This window comes from Asparagus officinalis, chromosome 2 (genome assembly GCF_001876935.1).
Source record: "Asparagus officinalis chromosome 2, Aspof.V1, whole genome shotgun sequence".
NCBI lineage: Eukaryota > Viridiplantae > Streptophyta > Magnoliopsida > Asparagales > Asparagaceae > Asparagus > Asparagus officinalis.
This window is the reverse complement of record NC_033795.1, coordinates 43,248,786-43,260,957: the sequence shown is the minus strand read 5'-3', so window position 1 is coordinate 43,260,957 and position 12,172 is coordinate 43,248,786. Positions and strand designations below refer to the sequence as shown.

Genomic DNA, 12,172 nt, shown 5'->3' with positions numbered 1-12,172 from the left:
TATATAATTTAATTCATCTCCGTCCCATTTCCGAGCTAAAACTTCGGAAATGGGGGTTTCTGTTTTTCTGAGCTGGCGGGTGATTTCGATCAACGTTTTCTTTAAATTTGAGTTTGAACCAAACTGCAGATTAGAAAAAAAAAAACTTACATTTCTTATTGTCAATCTGTCAGAGCTGAAAACCTATTTCAACCTCTTATTTTTGCCAACCAAACAGCCCCTAATGCTATTGGTTGAGATTGAAACCCCTCTTAAAATGAATCTGAAATCTCATATCGAGGTGTTAAAGTGGGTGCATTGGTTGACAAGGACTCGGTTCTTTGTCTTTTGCCCGATGCCATTTTTCTATGTATTCGAGTGCACAATACATACAAGACGATGACAAAAATAGTTAGAAACATTGCCTAAAAGTTCAACTATGGATTTCATGCACTTATATTTGTTATTTATATGGACTGTTGCCGTTCACAAGTCTGTTCTTTGGATTCCATTCCCTTCGGAGGCGCTTGCTGGACCTGGACCCCTCTGATGATACATTTATTTTAATTTTTCCTTCGTACGTGTAACGTACTTGATGTGAGCCATAGCAGATGTTTGGCAGTTTGAAAGTGAATTGAAAATGTATAAGTTATTTTTTTTACAAATGGCTTTTATATCCATGTCAACATATAAGTGAAATACAATGTTTGTTTGAGAAACTAAACTATTGTTAAAAGTGCAATGTGAAGATGATGTGACAAAATATAATTACTTAGTAAATATAGTTGAAATCATTTATTTTTATTTGATTACCATTTTATCACTTTCATCTGACTTTCCCACTTTTTTCGGGGAAGTCAAAATTACATTAAATCCTATGTGACAACTTTCTTACATTTCACTTTCATAACCACTTACATGTAAATAGACACCTAAATTGTTAAAAGAAAGCGACTTTCTCACTTATCTTATTTTACTTGCATGCAAACAAATGCACCCATATTATGAGGAAGGATTGATTGAAAACATATATGATCAGGTAATAAGTTTAATTTACCGTTTGTAAATATTTGGATTATTTTAGCAATTTAAATCTTTTCGGAAATGGTCTATTCAATAAAAAAATGGTAAAATAAGTAGAAATAAATATAGGCTTAACATATTATTTTGTCGAAGTAATTGTCGAAGTGCTGTGTGTCAGCCTAGTCACAAACCGTTTAGGTCGTGGTGTGTAACATGTACACTTCAACAATTTAAATAGTCAATTGTGCTTTTTGGCTCGCGGTTCAACCGCGAACAATTTAAATAGTCAATTGTGCTTTTTGGCTCGCGGTTCAACCGCGAGCCAGCAACTCGCACTGCGGAGTAGGGGGGCTGGGCCCCACAGCAGGGTGGGGCCCAGACACTGTAACCCCCTTTGCGAGTTGCTAGCTCGCGGTTGGTCCGCGAGCCAAAATTTATTTTCGTTAAATAGTTGATTGATAATGACAATATTGTTTAATTTAAAAAATTTATGTTAGTTTTTATTTAATAATTTATTTGTATATTTCTATGCAATACCACCAAGATTGATGGTAGTTTTGTGAAATTAACCCTAATATTAAAATCTTTTTTACCGTCTTCCTCTACCCCTCTCCCCAAATCTTCCACCTTTATTTTTATTTATTGTGTCGCTCTCATTCTCTTCTCCATTCATGGCCTTCGGTGAGAATTATCACCGACGGATAAATTTGAGATTTAGACAGCCAGCTGCTGACGAAGCGAGCAGATCATCGATTGGGGGCCCACAACACAGCGCCAATGGCGACCTCTCTTGTTTGTACTATGGTAATATATTCAGCTTATTGTAAAAACAAAAGCAAAAATAACCAGCTAGTGTTATTTGCGTTCTTCATCAAGTGATCCCCAGTAGAGTAGTCTATCTTGGGATAAATTAGGAAATTGGATTATGTCAATTGTTTTAATGTTAATTTATTCGAGATAATGATGTAGGCAATCAATTTCTTGTATAATTGATCCTGCCAATGACATTGACAATTAAAAACTCTTATCTTTCAATCATTTGTATCTGAAATCTTTGTCGGGTTCTCCCCATATCTCACAAACCAAAGTCAATTAGTTAATCTAGAGAAATCATAAGTTGAAGTGGGAGCTTGAAGGTGGTCGCGTGAAAGTTGGAAGCTTCGTGAGGAAGCTTGAAGCTCATGATTAATGTGTGGAAAGATGAAACAGTGCATTAATCAATGCTCATGGCATTAATGGGTATAACTTAATGAAACTTATGTTTAGGTATAACTTAATGAAACTTATTTTTATGTTGCTTGTTTCTTCCTTAATATGTGTGTGCTTGTTTGTGTGCGCCATAATTCCCAACATCTTGTGATAGATTATAATATTGATCTTTCAAGCATTCATATATCTGCAGCTTAATATTAATTTAGTCATGATAGCGATGTATGACCAGCGATTTCTTGTATAATTGAGCCTGCCAATGACATCTACAATTAAAAAAATTGTATCTTTAAATCAGTTATGATTTATGCCCTCAACTAATATTTCTTTATTGCAGTTGCTGCATACCATCCACAAGCTAAAAGGGTTCTCCTTCTGGTGAAAAACAAAGGGCTTTCTCTTCTTCAGCCAAAAAAATGTCTTTCGAGCAAGCAATTGCATATCGGACAGTCAAGCCCATTACTATTTCCTACTCAGATCTCACGGTTTGCCACATCGCCCATGCCGCTACCTCATTATCCCTAACTAATACTTTCCTTTTTTTCCTCCTTAAATTTAATTTTAACTGGTGGGTTATATTGGTGCTAATCAGGACAAGGAAAGGAACTTGTCGGACAAGATCGAGGAAGCATTAGGTCCCAAGGGACTAGGGATCATTTTGATCTCAGATGTATATACTGACTTACCTTTATCATTAAAGTACTTTCTTAGATCTGCTTTATGTTAAATGGCACACAGATTATGTGTTCAAATTGTTGTTTTCATTTGTATGCTATGTCACTATGCGGCGCACACACTTTTACCATGTAGCACATTAGCAAAAATATGTGCTTGAAGAGAAATAATTGTAGGCTTACTTTCTCATGTTATATTTATATGTGTGTTCATGCATGCGTGTCCATGTCCATGTGTATAGGTTAGATAGGATCTTACCATTAGGATGTAAGCTTGGATCCTACAGTAGGGAAAATATCGTGCAACCCAATCAAGGTCAGAGGTCTGAATTTTGATGCTTCAGTCTACGATTTTCTTGACTTGCTATTTTATAAGTTGTTCAACTTATTAGATTTATCTATGTGTAAATATTGAAATTATGTTCTTCCATTTTTAGGCTATTCGACATACATGATCCAAATAAGTGGATTTTAAAAATTTATTTCTATTCGTATCCTTTTCATTTTTTGTATCCTTTTCATTTTTGACACAATTCAGGCGCAAGTAATTTCGGTAGGATCCTAGCTTAAACAAGTTCAATATAAAATTTAAGGTTAGATCATATCAATTTAAATACACGCACACATATTGTACAATTTAAACCAATATTCTATTCAGCTAACATGATTTAGATTATTAAAATGCCTGAAGTCAAAAGGCCAAGCATTTCTTATTTCTTTGTTGTCTATCAAATGGTCATAAAATGGACCATTTTCATTACAAATAATTAAGATGTATGGTCTAGAACAAATGAAACTCGTTTAAATTTGCAATCTGCAAGGTTTACACTATTTAGATCAGCAACATTTTTCTATCTGTTAAGCTTCACAGCATTGGGGCTCCCTAAATCAAACTGCAATCGTTCTTTATCAACTGACCACATAAATAAGGCCAATTAAGCAAGTTTAATGGACCGTATAGCTCCCTATTACGAATGGCTTTCATGGGGCTTCTTTTTAGGTCAATACTTTGGATTAGTAATTAACTGATAGTTTTATTTGACATGCTATTTGGCACACCATTCATCTTGTAAGAAGTTGATCCATGGGTAAATAATCTTTAAATTATATGCGTTTTAGCTATTTGCATGTCATATATCATATATAACTGCGCTAGTTCTAATTTTTGATGCTTCAAAATATGCTTTTCATATGAAAGAATTCAAACTCCTATAAACTGAATCTTAGTCAGACCTCCTCTCTCTCTCTCTCTCTATATATATATATATATATAGGTATATGTGCGTGCATGTCTATGTTTGTGTATTTTGTATGTATGTATCATTTGCAGTGTATACTTTTTGGCTAAACGCTTTATCTTTCGCTCCCGAATGAGGAGTTAATGTGTTTTCAACCACAAATTCTTGAATGGCCCACTATTATTTTGTTTCCCAATTCCCACATCTTTCATCTCTACATCATGCCTTTACAAAACAAAGATATTGAATCGTAGGAGAAATGCCACAACTAAATTCTACATTCATTGTTAAAATAAATTCACTTACATGAATTTTAATCCATAGATATTTACTTGTTGCTGATAATGATATTGGGTGTTGATCACGTGCTAGATTTCACTGAACTTAACTTCTAAATGTTCCACATGTTTAGCCTACCAAAAACACACATACACATCTTCCTCCCCACTTAAGGCCATAGCCAATTGGGCCAGTCAAAAAATCAAACAGAATAAATGTGTAGGAAAGCACAACCCCCATCCAAGGAGTGATTACCCCGGTTTTCCCAACCATAGTGGGTCACTGGGGTACTTACAATGACGAACATGTCAACTGACAGCTTCTGCAATGAAGTGTGTAAGTCGAGCTTAGATATATAGCATACATGCATGATGCATGTACATAGGATATATTGTTAAAACTTCCCCCATATTTGTAGGATCACATTTGGGTCATTGAATAGGTTAAACTATGTCCTGTATTAAGGTTTAAAGTTACTGGAATCTGAGAACCAAAAATCAAGTGCCTTGGGGCTTTACCCATTTGATCTCAAAGTGAATGGCTTTAAAGTTGTTGAAAGTTGATTATTATTCTCAATTGACTATTAGGTAAAATATTTTCAAACAAATGGATTTCCAGACGATCAGCAGCTGATATATGTCATGAATTATAAACAAAGAAGACGCTCCTGATTAGGGTGGCCTACCATAAGATTTTATGTTCTTTTATACTTTCCAGTTCACATTATATGTATTGGCCTTTCTAGAATCCTCTTTCTCACCCTATCCCACTAAACGATGATATCACCTTATTAAGAATGCTCATCTGATCAAAGATGACGACTCGGTGTTTCAGATATTTACACTGTTGTGTTTGAGTTTCACTTGCCACAATCTATTGATTGGTTTTCTCCACCACCAAGCTTATAGGATAGACAGATGATGGCTTTGCTATGTGCACTAAAATAATTTTGATTTTAGTTTAACTGGTCTCTAGTTCTATTTTGTCACTCTAGCTCAAATCTATTGCTGACATCATGTTGGTGCATTATTTTGGGAATTAAACTACTTAAGCACATTGGCTGCCTAAACCTGAGCTCCCTTAATTGAGTGAGGATCTGGAAAGGATAGATAGATGAATTCAGCTCCTAACAAGACTTCTTCTTGTTTGGGCTCAACTCTTCATCTTTCCTATCCCTGGTCCATCTCCCCCTATCAGTGTTTTAAAAAACGTCCTGGGCGGCCGCCTAGGCGGCCGCCTAGGCGCCCGCCTAGGCGGAGGCGGTGCCCAAGACGCTGGGAGCGCCTACGCGGCCGCCTAGAGTTAAGCGGGCCGCTTAAATGGCCCGCCCAAGAATTTCCGAAAAAAAGCAAATGCGGGCTGAAATAAACAAACCCAAACCCAAACCCAAATCCAAACTAAACAATAGTAACCCTAATTATCTTTCTCACTCCTGACGCCGCCACAAACTTTGCTCGCTTCCGAAGTTCTGTTCTTCGTCGAAGCTCCCCTGACCTTGTCGAAGCCCAGTCGAAGCTCCCCTGACCTTGTCGAAGCCCAGTCGAAGCTCCCCTGACCTCGTCGAAGCCCCATCGAAGTCACCTCTGTCGAAGCATCCTCTCGAAGTTCGTCTTCGATCTCATCTTCGATCTCTGAGCTCGTCTTCTATCTTCGAGCTCACCTTCGATCTCTGAGCTCCCCTGATCTTCGATCTCCGAGCTTGTCTTCGATCTCTAAGCACTAGAAGTTAGTTGAAGCTCTCCCACCTCGTCTTCGATCTCCGAGCTCCCCCGATCTCTGTAACTACTAACAATGTAAAGAGTACTTCTCAAATATTTATTTAAGTTAGTTAACAACAATAACTTAAACTTAAGAAGTGTAAGTTAACAGTAAACTTAAGTTTAAGTTTAAGTTTAAGTTAAACTTAAGTTTAAGTAATTAAGTTAACAGTAAACTTAAGTTTAAGTTAATATTAAGTTTTTTTAACACTAAACTTAAGTTTAAGTAAACTGCAAACTTAAGTTTAAGTAAACTGCAAACTTAAGTTTAAGTAAACTGTAAACTTAAGTTAACAATATTTCAGTTAATAGTAAACTTAAGTTTAAGTTTACTGTTAACTTAAACTTAAACTTGGCAGTAACTTATAAGTTAACAGTAATTTGAGTTGAGAATGAGTTTTTCACTGTTGAGATGAACTTATAATTTGAGTTGAGAAGTATAAACAAAGAGCTATTGTAATTGGTAAACTAAGCAATTTAGTTAACAGTGTTAGTATTTTAGTATTTATGCATCTTTGATTGAGTTATATATATAAGTATCACAATTAAAAAAATAAAAAAAATGTCCAGAAACCACTTAGGTGCCCGCCTAGGCGTCTAAGCGCTGGACGCCAAGTCCGACGCCTAGAAGCGCCCAGCGTTTAATGTAACATTGCCCCCTATCACCTTATTAAACTGCTTAAGTCTTCTTGATAAATTTAGCCACTTAATTTCCTCCTTTTGAATCTGTATTCATTCCTTGCATGAAGTTTTGGCTGCTCGCGGACTTAGTAACATCAATGATCATGCTTGCAACTGTGCTTAGATTCTATGTCTGGTATGACTTTGTTTTATGGAGACTTGACACATGGCATTATCAGCAAAACAAGATGCTGTAAACTTTTTTGCTTGTGAATCCAACATTCAGCTTTTATGCAGCATTGGTATAAGATGAAAATATCCATCAATTCCACTATATTTTTTTGGCATTTGGAACTAGTTATATTTAGATTTTATTCTTGAAACTCCTTATTGGAGCCCACTTCGACATCCAGCATTTTTTTGGTTTGGAATTAGTTTCATAAACCTTTTGACTATGACAGTGGATTAGCTCGAGGTTTCTGCAAGAGGGATCTGTGTTGTTTGCTTCCCAGAGATAGATATTATTCATTATTTTACTAGTGTGTATATGGAACTTATATCAGGAATTTTATGACTGAAGGTTGAGATAAGATTATGAGATGGATGCTTCTGAAGGAGCTGACATGCTGCTCCATTCTTATGCTTCTGAAGGAGCTGACATACTGTTACATTCTTCATGCTAAGGATAAAATATATGCATTATTCAGATTGGTCATATATGTTCATATTAACAACAGGAGAATGGTTTGATCACTGCGTGGACATAAAGGCAACTCTGCAGAAGGATTTATAATGATTTCATTTTCTTATGGAGGACTGCTTATGCAGAAATGAATTTACAAGGCAAAAGTTCTACCCATTAGCTTAAAGTGTATAAGTTAAGAAAAGTACAACTTCTTAAAGTTCGAAGATTTTGTTATATTCCATAATCCATATAGCATTGATCTACTTATATGTTAAAGTAATTACCTAGGAAAAGGAAAGCGAACTTATCTTTTTAAATAATATCTTTTTTGACCACTGTTAATCCATGATTATGTGTATGTTTTTCTGATATAGGTTGATAGATGTTACTGGGATATTGAATTTTTTTCCCGTCTCATTGGCTTTGCTTTCTGTCCCTTTCTTCTTTCTTTCAGGTACCTGGATATTCTTTATTACGGAAGATTCTCCTCCGGCTTTCATCCATGAAAGTGCTTTAAACTTCTTAAGTTTCATCACTAGACAGTCTGTTGTAATGCCTTGGAAAAGAGAAGTAAAGAAATTATTCATTTTTCTTCTTTCAGAGTGGCAAGCCTTCATGATGATGTAAAAGTTAGTCTTGAAGGTCAACCAAGCAGGTATGGATGAAAATCTGGTCTAACAATATGCTATTACATCTTCAAGTTAGTGAATGTCAACCATTCATGCTTACCATTATCACCAATATGTCACTACTCATCACCCTCCTTATTGTCACCTTTCTCATCTATGTGGTTGGGTTTGAAGGACAAATTTGTAATCTAAAAGGCTCTCCGGAATTTATGAGCCTCTCTTTCTGACTACAGACATCCAATTTCTTGTGCCAGTCGAGAAGTAGAAAAATTTTCCTTAGTATCCTTCAAAATTCTTCTAAGATTAAGGATCTAGAAGAAAAAGGTGGAGATTTATAGAGAATTATCACCTGACATTAAAAAGCTCTAGAAATCATTGCAGAAGTATTATGAGATTTATAGAGAATTATTGTTGTTTTGTAACAGGTCTTCAAACAAATAGTATATTTGCTACCTTGGTTAAAGTTCTGCCTTCGTGATGATAAAAAGACAGTCACAGCATCTCCATATTGAATTTGACTGTACATATATGAGACTGATTACAATGCCTGCATCTGCATGTCTGTTCATGCCGGACTGCTTTAACTTTGTAGAGAGAGTTGATTCTTTTTTTCCTCAAGTTTATGTTAGAACTTTTTGCTTTTAAGAGCTAAAAAGAAACTCGTACCAGAATTGATCCCTAAAATTGTTGTTTGCTTAAACCTTTTCTTATTGTTTACATTCAAGAGCCATCTTACTATATTTTAAATTTCCTTGTCTAAAGATTGAGAACGTAGAGATGAGTGAGTGGCGATGCTAAAAAGATTAAATAATGCATGCTTTCTAAGAACTTTAGATGTAGCTTCCATTGAGGACAAAATGAGGGAGATCAACTGAGATGGTGTGCAATGTGAGGCCAATAAGTGCACTAAGTAGAAGGTAGGATGATAATTATTGGATCTAGTAGGGCCAGAGGTGGGCCTGATAATACGGATGGAGTAATTAAAAGGATATGTGAGTTGCTATTTCAACCAAGCTTAATGGGGGGAACTATTCATGTTGTCGACCCAAAAAGTTTGAGAAGTTGTTCTTTTTGTTAGATAAAGATAAAAGTCTATCCAATCTTATTCATGTAACTTGAGTTCTTTGTTTGCCAATACTTTATTGAACTGCTTGAACTTCAAAAAAGTACAACTGAAAGTTAGAGTAGTACCTAATATTTTCTCTTGAACTCATATAACATTGCAAGATACAAGTCTCCATGTTGGATGAATGTGTATCTTTCACTATATCATGTCAATGAAGTTCTTATTAATGTCGCTACTTGTGCTAACTAGTCCACAGAGTTTGACTTTCAATCACAAGCATGCACACAGAAAGACATGTGTTTGTACATATAGAGAACAGATATATGTCTAAATTCATACGCGTCTGCAGTCTACAACATTGAAGTAGTTTCCACAACAATCAAAGAAGGTGAATAATTGTATTGGAGGATGAAACTAATAACTAGCAATAATATAGGTAGGCAATGGCATAAACAGTCTGGGGAAAAGGTTGATGGAAATAATGCTTTTGACTTTTGTTGAATTGGTGCGTTCAAAGAATGATGGCCTATATTGCACATTTATTTCAATGAAGGATATACCTACATCCGATATGTATCTGATACTTGGATTACCCCGCTACTTGCTGGTGCCAGATATTCCTTTTGACACAGATTTGGATTGTATCCTTGATGTATCAATGGCATGTCATTGGCACATCTGAGACAAATATACACAAGGTTCATGGAGTCATAATTCTTTGAGTTTCCTGATAAATTGCACTTGTATATTTTATTGTTTAATAAAAAAAAGTCTTGGTAAGGATCTGAACACTCCTTGTTAATTTAGATAACTTGAAAACTTTGATTGTACTGGAGATATTAGTCTTTTAACCTTGTCTTGTAGATAATAAACATCAAGTGTAATTTTATTGTTGATGTATCCACGGTGTATTGGTATCCTAAAGTTTATGAATTACTATATCATACTCATGTTTTATTGTATATTTATCGGTGTGTCATGTGTGCGTGCTTGTGTGACTATCAATGATATATTTCTTATGTATCCAGGCCACACCAATACTCTTAACTTTTCAAAATGCTATATCACCGTGTCTGTATCTTGTATTACCCTTGCCCTGCATCCTGCGTGCTTCACAGGTGGCAACATGATCTGAGGGTTCATATATAGGTAATAAATGTTTGTTTCTATACATTGGAAGACTCATTAAGTAGGAAAAGAGGACCTCTGGCCACTAAACTTAGGTGTAAGGTAGCACTGTCACAGAGCATGTGCACCATGTCTGTATAATTCATTTCCCAGTATTATTATATTCAAGATGTTTTGGATATTATTATTATTATATTCAAGATACTTTGCATGTCTTTAATTTTTTATTTCCCACTTTTTTTTTGAAGTTTAAATTTATATGGAAATTAAATTATATGCCAAATTTCTTTTCGGCATAATATCACAAATCAACAACATTTGTGTAATAACAAATATTAACTCCTCAAATTTCGATTTCATTATATAATGCAAGTTATGATTTTGTGTCTTTATTTTCATGATTAGTATCCAAGTTTCTTCATTTATATATGTCAGATAAAAGAATTTTAGATCTAAATATAAGTTTTTATAATAGATGTTGACGACCATTTAATTAGTATCACAACTCAAGAAAAATGAAATAAAATCCAAATATAAATTTGGAAATTATGAAAATAAAGATTTCCAACTATATAAAAATAAAAAATTCAAACTAAAATTTGTATATTTAGTAACTAATTTATTTGCATAATAATTTCAGAATTATTTAAAAAATTTAAATTAAATTTTCACAATTGTGAACAGATCTAAATTAGGTAGTTAAATGAAAGAAAGATTTAGTAGTTTAAATTGATAAATTGTATTTAGTAATATTAATTTGATAATTAATATTAGGTAGTTAAATGAAAGAAAGATTTAGTATTGTGGTATTATTCCAAAAATATTTCTAATTAAAATAATTAGAAAATTTTTTAGCACGATCTAAATAAGGTAACTAAAATAATACTGGGAAATGAATTATACAGGGCTTAACTGAAGACCTAGTGATACGGAACGGGACAGTGGGTCTATCAGAATCAACGATCTAAATCAAACAACACATTGTTTCGCCAAAATTCATGATATTCGACAGGAAATTAATTTAAAAATAATTAATGTGACAGATGGATTTAAACAAGATTTGCATCAACAATCATGAACAGGAAATTAATTTAAAAATAATTAATGTGACAGATGGATTTAAACAAGATTTGCATCAACAATCATGAACAGTTCCAATCTCAAACAATATAATCGGTGACAGATGGATTTAAACAAGATTTGCATCAACAATCATGAACAGTTCCAATCTCAAACAATATAATCGCAATATTCATTATCATTGCGCAAGCTCTACAATCAGTTAGTCTCAACTCATAATTATAATCTAAGCAGTGAATATAAGATAAGAGTTCAGAGGTGATATACTCATGCAATTAACTAACAAAATGAAATTAACAGAAAAATAATTCGGAAGATAAATGATGCATCAGAAAACTAACGGGGCAGGCGACGACATCGACTGAACGACGACGATGCGTTGATGGGGCTGCCTGTCGGGGCTGCTCGTCAAAAGAGATGATGTGGTGGAGTTGCCTGAGGATGGGAAACAGGGGGTGGAGGCGCTGTTGTTGATAGGGAGTAGGGAGGCGCTGTTGTTGAGACACGGCTGCAGGCTGGGAGGAAAAGAGCATAGTTGCTTCGTCGCTGGAGTAAGGGAGGAGGCGGTGGACTGGTAGTCGGCGGGGAGAATAAAGAAAAGTTGGGTGTGGGTTGTTGTTCGGAAGTGGGGGAAAGAACAGAGGAGGGGGCGACGCTGGTGGGCGGAGGAGAAGAGAGCCGGAGAGAGGAGTTTGGAGTCGGCGGTTGTGGGAAAGGGGAGTGGTTGGAGGGCGGCGACTTATGGAAGAGAGGCGGTTGATCGAGGAAGGAGGAGGAGGGTGGCGGCGGTTACTGGAGGAGGTG

The 12,172-nt window shown here is 35.3% G+C and overlaps 1 protein-coding gene across 6 annotated transcripts in view; it reads left to right on the top strand.

The window, feature by feature from the left end:
* Positions 1,610-12,172, top strand: part of LOC109830727 — a 48,519-nt gene continuing 37,956 nt past the window's right edge. For 3 of the 6 annotated variants that reach the window (XM_020398091.1, XM_020398088.1, XM_020398090.1), the window contains exons 1-5: positions 1,612-1,806; positions 2,549-2,696; positions 2,804-2,881; positions 7,920-7,969; positions 8,067-8,120. In XM_020398091.1, the coding sequence (XP_020253680.1) occupies positions 2,628-2,696; positions 2,804-2,881; positions 7,920-7,969; positions 8,067-8,120 (251 nt within the window). In that variant the 5' untranslated portion in view covers positions 1,612-1,806; positions 2,549-2,627. Of the gene's footprint in view, positions 1,807-2,085; positions 2,242-2,548; positions 2,697-2,803; positions 2,882-7,919; positions 7,970-8,066; positions 8,121-12,172 lie in introns of those variants that run through there. The other 3 variants (XM_020398092.1, XM_020398093.1, XM_020398089.1) reach the window with 3 other exon arrangements.